Source organism: Crassostrea angulata, chromosome 6, assembly GCF_025612915.1.
Source record: "Crassostrea angulata isolate pt1a10 chromosome 6, ASM2561291v2, whole genome shotgun sequence".
NCBI classification, from domain to species: domain Eukaryota; kingdom Metazoa; phylum Mollusca; class Bivalvia; order Ostreida; family Ostreidae; genus Magallana; species Magallana angulata.
In genome coordinates this window covers 57,880,960-57,894,273 of record NC_069116.1, presented here as the reverse complement: position 1 = coordinate 57,894,273, position 13,314 = coordinate 57,880,960, and the positions used below count along the sequence as shown (strand labels likewise).

Here is a 13,314-nt window from a genome sequence, read left to right as displayed (position 1 = left end):
ATAGCGTATGATTGTTTACGTTCAAGGATAAATGTGTGATTAAAGCTGAACACCGTTTGTAAATACTAGTATCTGATTTATTATTCTTATATATCTGATTTATTATTCTTATATATCCGATTGAATATTAATGAAACCGCAGTATGCACTGTCACCTAGGCCAGGTACCGACCGGGCGGGTATATAAACCCTTCGATTTCGTTAATCGGAATGAAACATATAGCCAACATATAGTATTCCTTTCATGGTCTTTGGATTTTGTATGCTTTGTCAATGCATTTACAGTTTTGATTTATATAAACAAAAACTGAAGAGTTTCTATGTTATATGACGCATGTACTTTGGTTTCATTAATATTCAAGGACATCAATTTTCGGGGAAAGTTGTCTTTCTGCTTCCTCTTTATATACAGGTAAGGTAAATGGTAAGGCCAATGGATTCACAGGGTCTGACTAATGTTTTATTTTCAGAGATTTTTGTAATGAACATTTATGAAAATTAACTTTATTTTAATTATCATTAATAATTTAAAAAAACATTGTCATAAAAAAAGTATTATTCCTGAATTAAAGAGTAGTCAACTGGAAGCTGTCTCCTCTTTATATACAGACTGGTACATTGACTGTCCCCCCATGGAGCTATGCCTGAGTAACACTGACGCGCTATAAAAGATTAGGTTTTTTTTATACGAACAAATGATTTTCTGATGTTTAAAAGTGATGAAAAGATTGCTGAGAATCTGATATTATTGAAAATAGAATCAGTGTTACAAGTTTATAAAAAGTGATATAAATTATAATATACGTTGATGAATATTTTTTGAACCAATTTCATAAAAAAAAGTCATTTAATGCAGCTGTAAACATTTACGAAAGCTATTTAACCACTGACCAAATTTTCTCAGTTTCTCTGTTGATCTGTTATATGCAAACAATGACATCAATAAAATACTTCATAACATACAGAGGATTTTTTAAAATAAGTGATTTTGCAAATCTAACATACACACATGTTTGAAAATTAAAATTCATGTACTATGATATATTTTAAAATAAATATATTTTGAAGATACAAAATATATACCCGGAAAATAAAGATTACAGCATATACCTTCTTGTATATAATATCTTTTAATTACAAGAGTATGTACCCGATTTATACTATTCAAACATCAAAACAAATATTTCAAAGAGGCCCACCAGCACCTACTCTAAAAAAGGAATATTTGAAACAAATATTTGACTCATAAGACCCTTTCCGTTTATCTTTAAAAATAAAATTGAACACATTCGATTTCATGCAAATATGAGCATCATTTTTCAATAATGTATCCAAGTACGATATATTTGAAAATAACCGAATTTACATCTCAATATATGTATACATAATGTTTTACAGACTTTCCTACAAGAATCATATTACAAAATCAAATTAGGGTTTAGAAATGTTGTTTTTTTACTTCTTGCGATTTATGCTTGGACAAAAATTGTTTTTAAAAGTTTGAAAAATTTACATGTTGAATTGGTTTAATAACAATTTTAAATCTTTTTTTTCTCTTTGGCATGTAGAATATTTTTATCTTAAACATTTCTATCTCATTTTTCTGAAGGCCTACACTAAAACTTAAGAAAAAGTCTGGATTAAGGGTCCTAAAATTACAAATGAAATCATTATAAAAGTATTAAAATCTATAATCGTAATATTTATTAAAATTAATCACAGATTCTTGCTGAATGTAATACAGGCCATTCTTGTTGACAGAAAATTACGTTGATCTAATAATGTTTTCACCAAGATTGTTAAATAAGAAATAAAACCACTGATGCTTTGTGTTATTTTTGGCACGATTTATCCGATGAATATAAAAACGCTTTAATTCAATATTTTACAATTGTAGTGTCAGTGAAATATAAAGTATTACATAAATGGACATGTGTCTTTTCGCAGATGAAGTTAAATCATGATCCGACTTAGTGGGATTCATTGTTGTCGAGTAAATTTGGGCTATAATGGCCAACTGTGTGGTATTTTCTGTGTCAACGCAAAACGGTAATCCTGTAAGAATGAAGATTGTTTAATTTACAAACACATACTTATATACTTTAAAAGTGATGTTTTGATAAATGTAACTTGTCTGCTCTCACGTCTTCCGTCTTGGAAGGCATCAGTCTCCTGACATTTGTAAGCGTACTGACGATTCCTACTGAATGTAACACATTCCATTCTTGTCGAGTCACAGCTTGTCAGGCCTTTTGTTGATGAGACTGAAGTTCTATCACATATTCTTGTTACCTGATTTCATAAATATAGAACAAGAACATTTTAAAGCTTAACATATCAACTGTAAATGAAGGTCATGCTATTCTCCTTACATTTTATATTTTTAAGGAGAGAGAGAGAGAGAGAGAGAGGGAGGGAGAGAGAGAGAGAATACCTACATTTTCTATTTTTTCCTCACAGAACATCCCCTTGTAGTTCGGTGGACACCGACAATTAATATTAGGAGCCACTTCGTTACCTTTACATGTTAAGTACCTCCATTGATACAAGGTCCATTCCTATTCATGCTATACTTCAAGCAATCAGGACCTAGTTGACAAGATACAGATAACGAGTCTGAATACTATAAAATCGTTTCTTGTTTTTGACACTTTTTTGTACTTTAAACAAAGTTTTTTTCCCAGTTTATTTCCGACACATGCATTGAAACAAATAACTCCGATTTGATACAAAAATTGCCTTTAACGTTGTTCCAACGCTTTTGTTTCTATCCAAGAGAGAATTGGAAACGATTTAATTTAAAACCCACTTTTAGTGGTAAGTATGGGACTTATAACTCAATCAACCACTTACATTTAATATCAGTGAACACACGTAAACGATTTGGCATATAAAGTAGCCATTCCTTGTTCAAAATGTTAAATGTGATAAAGAACGTTATTTTTTGTAATTTTTATTTGCTTGCCTACATTTTAATTTTGTGACATCATCAGATTTCTCTCCGTGCGGACAAGATGAGAAATTGTGGTATTTGGCCTCATACACGTTGTGAAAAGAACAGACACACTCAGTTTTTATGTACACATTTGACGTCCCACATCTCAGCATCCCTAGTCCTGAAACAAAGTAGAACTTACCAAGTTATTTCCGCCACTCATATCTTTCATATTTCAATACACAGATGTAAATGAAAAGCTTTGTATCGAATAAAAGAAAATCAAGCTCAATTATACATTTGAAAGTATTTTGAAATCAATTTTTATTTAAAGTAAGAACGGGAATACTCAGTTAACAGTAGCCAATAAAAAAGTGAAATCAAGAATAAAATTTGGGCCATGTGCTTCTACAAGATATAGAGGGCATTACTTGAAGATCTTTGAAATGATCTCCACCTGGTAATAGCCTAATAGGAAGCCAGGGAGAGCAAATGACAAATGGAGGAGGACTATAGAAACGGGGATGAAGGAAGCATGATTTGACTAAAATAACATCACCAGAACTGCAAATGATAGAGGCGGGCGAGAGATCTTGCTGATGACGTATATGCAAAATATCACGAAGTGAATCAAGTAAGTAAATTAGAATCGGAAAGTTTGGTTTGTGCAGAATAATCACAAAATCACGTTAAAAAATATCATTGTTGAATTCAAAGAATACATTAACTTTATTTAAGTGAGTTTGATTTAAATGTTGTGTTACCACTTACCTGTTCCACGAACTTGACATTGTGTTTTGATGTTTGATGTCAAAAAAGATGGAGGATCTTTTTAAAAACAAAACAAATCAGACAGTGAAAATATTCAGTGCAGATTAACTGTTGATAAAAAAAATCACAATAAGCTTAAGGTTTTAATAAGAAGTTAAATTCCACTCACTGAACGGTACTGTTAAACCTTGGTTGTCTTGGATAATCACATATTGTAAAGGCCAGTCTAGAATAAAAAATATTGCAAAAGAACAATGCAATCTTTATAACAAATTTAATTTGCCAACTGTTCTTTACAACAATAAATGACTACATTAGTTCATTACATCAAGTTTTGTCTCTAGCACTTTTTTACAGACAATAAATCTGCTTCTCTGCTAAAATATTATATTGCCTTTTCAGTATATGTAGAAATACCAATTTTGCAAAAAAAAAAAAAAAATCAAGAATGTTCAAGTAAATTAATTCATAAATTTTCTTCGACGTCCGACATTCAACCAGTATGCTATGTAATTAGTAAAACATTTCTCAAAGTCACAATCCTTATGTATCAACATAAATTATGGACACATGATAAGAAGAAAAGCATTCTGGCTCATGGCCCTGAAGTTTATGTAACATTTATTGATATGACTATAAAAAAACATATGTTTGAGATCTCATGCACATATAAACGCAACTGTATTTATTACTTGACATTTCTTAAATTCCTCCGGTGAAGCCTACCTGTTTTTGCATTACCAAAGAAGGAAGGACTAAGGCCAGGTAAGACTTTTTCACTAGAATAAAAATTTGTCAAAGGGTTTTCCCCTAGAACGAATTCATCAAGGTTTAGTGTTCCTCCATAGAAAAACAGAACGACAATAAGATTTTAAAACAACACGCACATGATGAAGTTGTGCGTCTTGTTGAATGTTGTTGAACATACCTTAAGCTTGGACCATTTCACCTTTTTTCCGAAACAACTGACATCAAAACATCAAGTGACCTCGTATTTTTACAAAAGTGGAAAAAATCGTGACTAAACTGCAGGGTTTTGCCTTAGAACTGAAGTCGTTAACATCTAAGCGTTTTGTGTTTTATTTTTCAGAATTATATCAAATTATTTCGACTCAGGAAAGCTTAAACAAGAGATTGTTCTTTATAAGAGGTAAATAAAGATGTCTTATGTTTTATAAAATTTCCTTAGACATTTTTTGCATAGTTTACTAGAGGGCTCGAGCTAAATAAATATTTTCGAACATCCGCCCTTGCCTTGTAAAAACATTTTATTAATTTGCCTGACGTATAAATAAAAGAACAAATATATTTACTAGTATTTCATAAATCTAACTTCAAGATATAGAAATATACTTAATGCCAGAAGAATTTGCCAGTACCTGACAATTTATTTGTCAAACCATATTCAATATTCAACAACTAAACGTGTTTTATTACCTTGTGCACCCCTGCGAATGTGTTCGGAATGTTTTCTTTATCGTTGCTAAGTGAGTAATAAATCCAGAGGTGCTCGAATGAAAGTTCACGAGACTTCACCGATATTTGTTCACTTCCTGTGAAATTTCGAGCGGAAGTATAAGTGTTCGGATAATATTCTCAAAATACGTAAGTACTGGTCGTTTTTCATATCACATCCTACTGTGATTTATGTTAAAACAGGAAAAGCTTTCAAGATGTATGTCTTATTTTACCATCTAGCAGTTATTTATATTAAACGATAATATTCAGAACAGAGTTATCGTTCGTGTTCAAACACGTGTAGAGTGGTTGAAAATATAACCATTGGGTGTCTTAATAAAATCATAGCCATGTTTGATGCTTGTGGTGTGCAATACCATGTTTTAAAAAAAATAATGGGTGTCTGTTTTGCATTAAAACTTAGTATATCGAGCCATTTTCAAGGAACATTCTGCATAAAAGTGTATAGTCTGTTTCACTATTGATGTTATAACTAGGTCAGGCGCAGATCAAAAATTAATCCTCAGGAGGGATATCTTTTAAGCATGTTAGTTGTTGCAACAGCAGACAAAAACTAATTTTTGTATAGTCACATTTATTTCTAGAACACATTTTATTCACCAATTAATGAAGATAAAGTTTAAAATCAATAAACCTCTAGATACTATATTAAGAACCTAGATACATGTACTGTGAAATAGACTTTATACACGAGGTACGATTTTTACTGCGAAACTGAAAGGGTCAAATAAAACCACGTGGTCTAAAATTTGAATGACAATAACATTCGCAGGGGTGTTGTGTAGCGTTCTGCATAAGTGGTTTATAATATAATTAAACAGATTGGTATAAAGGAAAACAATAACCTTACTACTTTACGTAGGATACCAATTTTTTTTAAAGATAACCTTTTCATACGAAATTTATTTCTTTAAGATCTTGATTTTTGGCAGTAAAGCTATGAATTTTGATAGTTAGGATATTGGGCCTACTACATGTAGCTTGAATGCACCTCCGTTTATATTTGATGTTGTACACATTAGCAAAATTTTAGTGATTGAAATTTTATTTAACAAAGACGGACCAATCGTGTAGTAAACTGTTGAAATGATGCAAATTCAAATGATCACGTTATGGATTTTGGTAGAGGAGACCTTAAATAGCTGTTATATAGCGGTTATGCATTTCAAAACCTCCAAAAAGTATTTGTGTAATTTAATAAATATAATATTATAGGAATAAAATAAAATTGTTCCAAGGGTTTCTTAAAGTAGGATAGTCGATTGCGTGCAAAACCGCAAAAGGCACTCACCAAATGGCGTTTAAAAGTTGAGTTCAATTTTAAATGAATGCAAAGTGTTATTCACCGAAGCTAGCGTTTTGAAGCAAATTAAATGTGGTCAAGAAAATTGTACGCTCATTTACGATTTGCATTGATTTCAAGGCATAAAAAGGTTTACTTTTCGAAGAAAAGATTAGTTAGGTTCTACAAAATTAAAATAAATTAATACTTATCAATTTTTGATTATTATTTTAATAAAATTTATTACATCACTAATAAATGGTTATGTCATAACTGTAAGAAAGGAACTAAAATTTCGTTAATGCAGGCACGTAGCATCGTTTTTGAAAGTGGGGGGGGGGGGCAGACCAAAAAAAATATTGACAAGCAAAAAGAAAAAGGGGGGAATTTTCAATTTTTCACAATCTTCATAATCCTAATCCGGAAGGAGGGGGGGGGGGGTGTAGTATATCTATAACTTCAATTTCACTCTTAATTTCCTACCAATTTTTTAAATACTCTCAAAAAGGTGGGGGGGGGGGGGGCAACTCAATTTTTTATATGGATGTTTACAAACATTAGTTGCTGTAAGAAAAAGTGGAGATGGGGTGGGGGGGGAACCCCTGGCCCCCCCCACCCCCCCCCCACCCACCCACCCAAGAACATGTGCATTTCATCAGATTATGATTTTTTTTAGCAATTTTATATTTCAAAAGCTTTACTTTCTCTTTGATTAACTGATTAAGTAAATATTTTACAAACCGATTTAAGTTTAACTAGTTTGAAAAATGTAGGTAAATGCATTTAGACAGAATATAAAGAAATGTGTTCAAAATGATAATACTTACAGCCTACTCCGGATATATTGAAATTCAGGTGACCATGCAAATTATTTCAATATATCCGTATTTCAATATAAGCGATTACATAGGACATTAGTCCTTGAAAGTTTGATTAAAATTATATCCACAAATTTTGTAACTTTCATTTTGTTACTACAGGTATCTTAAACCTCATCATAATCTCGGACCGCATTCTTTCATGTTTTAGAAAAACGTTAGAGAAAAATCACCAGACTCAAACGCTACAAATATTGCTGAACGCTGCTTGTATATCATTGCAAGTGTACACGCGATAATCTCAAAATGCTTAGCTATTTCGAATTTAGGCTTTGTCCTTTCATCAATAGCCATAACTAGTTTGTAATTAGCGTCCGGAGATAAGGTATTTCTTTTCCGTGGGGTTTCCATATTACGTCTAGCCTCAATACATCCGTATTCGTAAAAACAAAAAAATTAAACAGTGAATAAATTTTACTTTTACATAGAAGTATAAAAACAACTTATCAATTCACACCTTTGTATATCAACCGGTCAGTCTGACATAATACACCGATCCATTTTGCATCGATAAGCTCCGCCCCCCTTAGTTACGTCATAGCGACGCTTCCGGGTCGGACATTCTAAAGTAAACATGGCGGGCGAAATAAACTTAACATGCATTAAAATTGTACAAGTCCAGTGATGAATCAATAGATATCGCCGCCAAATGTTTTCGATCTATGCGTAAAAGTGAAGCTCACCACAAAATAAACATGACAATTACGATCACAACTTCAAGTATCAGCGAGAGTCATTGCTCATGCAAAGCTGGGTATGTACTTATATCGAAAGATTATGATGTTTATTTTTAAAAAAACCCCATCGTAACATTTTCCACATACGTGTTTAAAAATATTCTTTTCAGAGTAAGCGGTACTTGTTCCCATTCAATTGGTATGCTATACACTTTAATTCACTACAAAAATCTTGGCATGACTGAAGTTCCTTCAGCACTTGCCTGCACTAGTATGCCACAGCAGTGGCATAAACCACGGGGGTCCAAAATCAGCCCAGAACCACTTTCTGCAATGGTGTTTTCTAAGCCTAAACAGACCCCAAGAAAAAAGAGGCCTATCCATAGCATTATGCCAAAGATGAGGTACTGACAAATTATTGTAAGGTTTTTATAATAAAGTCTTCATGAGCCATTATACGTTTGAATAATATAAATCTAAACTAGAATATATGAACTCACCGCATATAAATTAATTAAGAATACCAGATATTGGTGCTATGGAGGTGAAAAAGCTAAAGACAAATTCCGCAGCTGTGGGAACACCACTATCCTACCTCCTTCAGGAGGAGGTTCAGCTGATTGAGACAACACTAGGTGGTGTACAGATGGGGTCAATGCTTCCATATCAGGTATAACACACAGAAATGTTTGCATGCATGTACATGTACTATATTAAATAAAAACAAGAACATTCATTTTCAAAACTTTACTCAAGTATCTTGGAAATGTGTCAACATCGCAGCTACAAACCAATGTGCATTAATACAATTAAACATGCTCACAGGAATTTTTCTTTTCAATAATTTAAAACACTTTATTTGATTGATGGCACGTTCAATGTGTATTCTATGAGTAGCTATTTTTCTGGTAAGGTTTACATCGCTTTCACTAAATGGCCTAGCACTAGATGCAAGGGGTGGAATATTCAATTGCAAATCTAAAAGTGCCAACTCTTTTTCAATTAGAAACCCTTTGTCAGCCATTAAGGCATCATTATTAGCAATAAACTCCATTTCTTTCAAATGTTTTAAATAATCATAAAAACCACATTGTTCAATGATATCATTGTCAGAAATACTTCCAGAAAATAAATCTGAAACAAATAAAATTGACCCTCTTGGGTCACAAACAACAAGAGCTTTTAATGTATTGGATGATTTGTAGTCTGAATAGCACTGACTTTGCTGTTTCAATGATGAAGGTTTTTCAGGTTTTAGCTCGGTACAGTCAAGAATAGCTAAACAGTTTGGAAAATCATGTTTGTAAGATTCTGGCATGATTCCTATGATTGTATTTCGATGGGGCCAATAACTTAAGGAACCTAATCTCAAATACATGTACTTCGCTACCCCATTAATTACTGTTGACACAGTTTGAACCTTAATATTGAATCTGAATGCTAAATCTTTCACATTTAAAGCATTTCTTAGTCTGCACAGGTACATAAACAACTGCTGTGACAAAGGAAACTTGTCAACATGTGTTTCTTTTCTTTTGTCTTCATTAATGATTGGATTTTCACAACTTGGAAAGAGAAACACAAGAAGCATGAGAAATCTACTATAACTTAATCCAGTGTAAAATTCAAACAAGTTTTTGATCTTTGACTTTGAAACTTCTTCAGCAGTGAAAATTGTATCTCTCTCTGTTTGGCAAGCAGCATCAGAAACTTTCCCTCTCTGTCTGATTTCCTGTCGCAACCTGTCATTTTCTTCCTCCAGTTTTCTAACTTGTGCAACCCATGAAAGCACATAATAGATAAAAATACTGAAATAGTAAATAAAATAGTTCATTAATAAGTGTACTGTAATTAACATCAAAATAAATAAAATCATATAATCAGAAACAATGCCGATAAAATTACATGCATACATAATTACATTACTTACTTACAAGAGTTTGCATACCGTTAAGTATACAGGTATATATAAATATTTAGTTACATGTAACTTTATTCTCACAGTATGCTGTTATCAATAATTTTTGTAGTTACATGTACCATGTATTAGCCTATGTACATATTAAAGATGTTAATTATACTTATATTATCTGTAAATTTTCAGTTGAAAAACTACAAATCTTTTCCGACCATTGTACATGGGGCTTGTGGAAATACTACATTTCCTCTAGACACTGATGTGCCATTAATCAATTCTAAATTTCAACAACTCAATGAACCTTTTAACATGACACAAGATGACGCCGAGAAGTTAGAAAGATTAACCGTGGATCAATCTGGAAATGCTTTGTGGTATGAGGAGAGGAAGAAACATGTGACTGCTTCCTAGTTTGCAAGAATATGTAAAAGGAAAAAAGATATAACCGACACTTTTGTTTCTAGCATATTTGAAAGTAAAAATTTTACTACTGAGGCAACTTCCTACGGAAAATGTAACGAAAACATAGCTAAACAGAAATATATGGAAAAATTCCACAATGTACATATTCATGACTGTGGATTAGTAGTAAATCCAAGATTTTCATTTCTTGCTGCCTTGCCTGATGGTAAAGTTTGTATAGAAGGACAGACTGGGGTATTGGAAATAAAATGTCCCTTTTCAGCTAGAGATTTACTCATCGCAGAGGCAGTGAACTTACCAATGTTTTGTCTTGAGATATTAGGAGACTCATATACATTGAAAAAGAATCATGATTATTATTTCTAAATTCAGGGACAATTAATGGTGACAGGTGTTTCTTTCTGCATATTTGTTGTGTACACAAGAAAAGATTTATTTGTGGAAAAAATAACCAAAAATGTTGACTTCATTACAGCTTGCTAATTTTTACCTTCAATACAGACCAAGAATATTGAACAATATTCCTGCTGCATAGTTTAAGTCATCAAATGTTACTTAACAGCTATGAAATGAATTATTTCACAAATGAAAGTGTGTTACTGTGTTCAATTAATAAAAAGGAACCAGCTAAATCACAGAAGCAGAATCTGGTTTTGACAAATATACATACATTCTTCTTCTGTTTGGCATGAGGAATCTATGACAGGATTTGAAGTTGTCTGTGTTGTTAAACAGCATTCCATTGCTTGAGAATATGATGAATCATCAGTACTGGTACTACTGAATTTTTTTTTAATAGAAAACCTTCATTATAAGACCGGTATAGAACATGTAGAATACAGAATACAGATGTAGAGAAAGTTATGCAATATATTATCTGACCAGAGACAACTATGATCATCTTTAACCCGACACTTATCAGCTGATTATTGAAATGTTTTATTTGATGCAAACCTGGTCTTGCTGTTTAAATCATCTGATTTTGACTGTTGAGACAAGTATATGATCTTTCGCCTTGCTCTGTGCAGTTCAGCAGTCTGGGCATCACAAGGATCTGGGTATTCATCTGAAGGGCCATCCAATGAAATGAAATGCTGAAACAGTGTAAAAAAAAATAGTAATACAATCACTATATTCTATATGATATGTAATGCGCTCTGTCTGACTCTCTGTCACAGCACAAAGCTACAGGTACATCTTGAAAGCTTTAAAATTTTACTGCATTTGTTTTACAAGCATTCCGACATATAAGCAAGAGTTAAAATCTAATTTGTTTATGCCAGTAAGGGTATTTTGGTATTTTAGAAGTCGGAACAAAAACGACGCCATTTTCAAGTTGTACATACGTGATGTAACGTTACTGGGTATAGTCAGTGTTCAACATGTTCAAAGGATATCGAATTACTGGATGAGAGGTTACTCTATAATCTGAAAATAAAATGAACGTGCACTTACCTTAGAACACACATATGTATGCTTCGTAATTTTGTCAACGTTAAGCTGGGCATGTGGTCTTCGACAGCATGATATCCATCGTAAACATTTCTCCAAATTAGACTTTGGCTTCGGAAATGGGATTAATTTTGCTCCCATAAGTTTCTCTGGATACCTGCTATCCGATTAACATGTCCCATAAGAACAGTGCTTCAATCGAAAAATAACACCCAGATTTACAGTTTCAATGCGTAAACAATCGCCATTTTCATGTAGCGATGTCCGACCAATGTCCGACCTTATACGCCGCATCAGATGACGTGATCTGATTGGTCAAACCCGACACACCCACAAATAAAATGAATCGGTGTATTACTGTCACCAACCGTGACGACAGCCGCCAGGGAGTATTTCAATATAACCGTTATAAAACAACTAATTATCACCTTTGGGGACTGATCAGTGGCTTTAATATAAGCGATATTTCAAAATAACCGATTTCATTATATCCGTGAAATCAATGCAAAGAATATGAGAGGCAAAAACTGGGGATTTATTTCTATTTCAAAATAAGCGAGTTCAATATAAGTGGAGTAAGCTGTATATCGATTATACGTCTTTTCTATTATAAGAACTCTGATAACAAAAAATGAAGATCATATATAAGATACTTGACCTACCTTAACAGCAAAGTTGTAAACTGACTAAACACATCTTCCTGGAAGTTTGTTGGGGAATACCTAAATACCCACATATCTTACATCGTACCTCTGTTTGTATTTTGTTGCACTCGTAAAGTGCACATTTGATAAACATAGAGTTCTGTTAATTCTCGTTGTTAATCCTTGTTTTACTTTATCGATAATAGAAGCTGAAAGTCAATGACCTTCATTGTGTATACAAGTATTACATTATTCTTGTTAAAAGATATATTTTTTAACTGTCCAGATAAAATGTAACTTATATGTACGCAATTGATATCTAGGTGCTAAAATAAATCTAGGTCAGATTTAAATGTTTCGTAATCTGTGGGTTTTTTTTTTAAATAACCCGATAAATTTAAATATCCAAAACATTAATACAGGGGAAAAAAAATAGAATTCAAAACACGATCTCGTTACGAGAAACGAGTAGGTCTTCCGTTTCATTATAAATATATGATAGGGTTAAATCAAAATGTTGGCATTTGGTACGAGTTTCTATATCAACTTACTTTTAAACTGCTATTAGGACCTACACTGCAATATTGAGATTTCCGGAAAAGGTCATTTTAAAACTGCAATATCTCTGCAATGCGTTTTCCAAATTTTAAAACGGTTTTTAGTTTTTTATTCAATACAAAAATGTCTACAAAACGTATATATATGCTTTAAAAATCCAAAAATCGAAATTTTGGAATCACTTCCGATGACGAGGTTATATAAACTTTCAAATCATTTAGGGTCGTTTAATTTTTGTGAAAGCTAATCTGATACATGTATCGACTGATAAGATATCTTTTTGAGAAACGAAACTAA

At 32.5% G+C, this 13,314-nt stretch overlaps 1 protein-coding gene and 1 pseudogene across 1 annotated transcript; one reads left to right on the top strand and one right to left on the bottom strand.

Moving 5' to 3' along the window:
* Nucleotides 1-1,734: 1,734 nt before the first annotated feature.
* On the bottom strand, nt 1,735-3,960 carry LOC128187345 (uncharacterized; annotated as a pseudogene).
* Nucleotides 3,961-8,554: 4,594 nt separating this feature from the next.
* Nucleotides 8,555-10,552, top strand: LOC128187344 (uncharacterized). The gene is made up of 2 exons (XM_052857755.1): nt 8,555-8,692; nt 10,127-10,552. Exons 1-2 carry the CDS (start codon nt 8,561-8,563, stop codon nt 10,349-10,351), a joined length of 357 nt encoding a protein of 118 aa, XP_052713715.1. The 5' UTR covers nt 8,555-8,560; the 3' UTR covers nt 10,352-10,552.
* The last annotated feature ends 2,762 nt before the right edge of the window (nt 10,553-13,314 follow it).

Bases quoted from the DNA above. Each gene is read 5' to 3' on its own strand.
- LOC128187344 (XM_052857755.1), top strand. From the start codon at position 8,561: ATGGAGGTGAAAAAGCTAAAGACAAATTCCGCAGCTGTGGGAACACCA. The intron at 8,693-10,126 runs GTATAACACACA...GTAAATTTTCAG, and splicing joins GGTCAATGCTTCCATATCAG to TTGAAAAACTACAAATCTTT.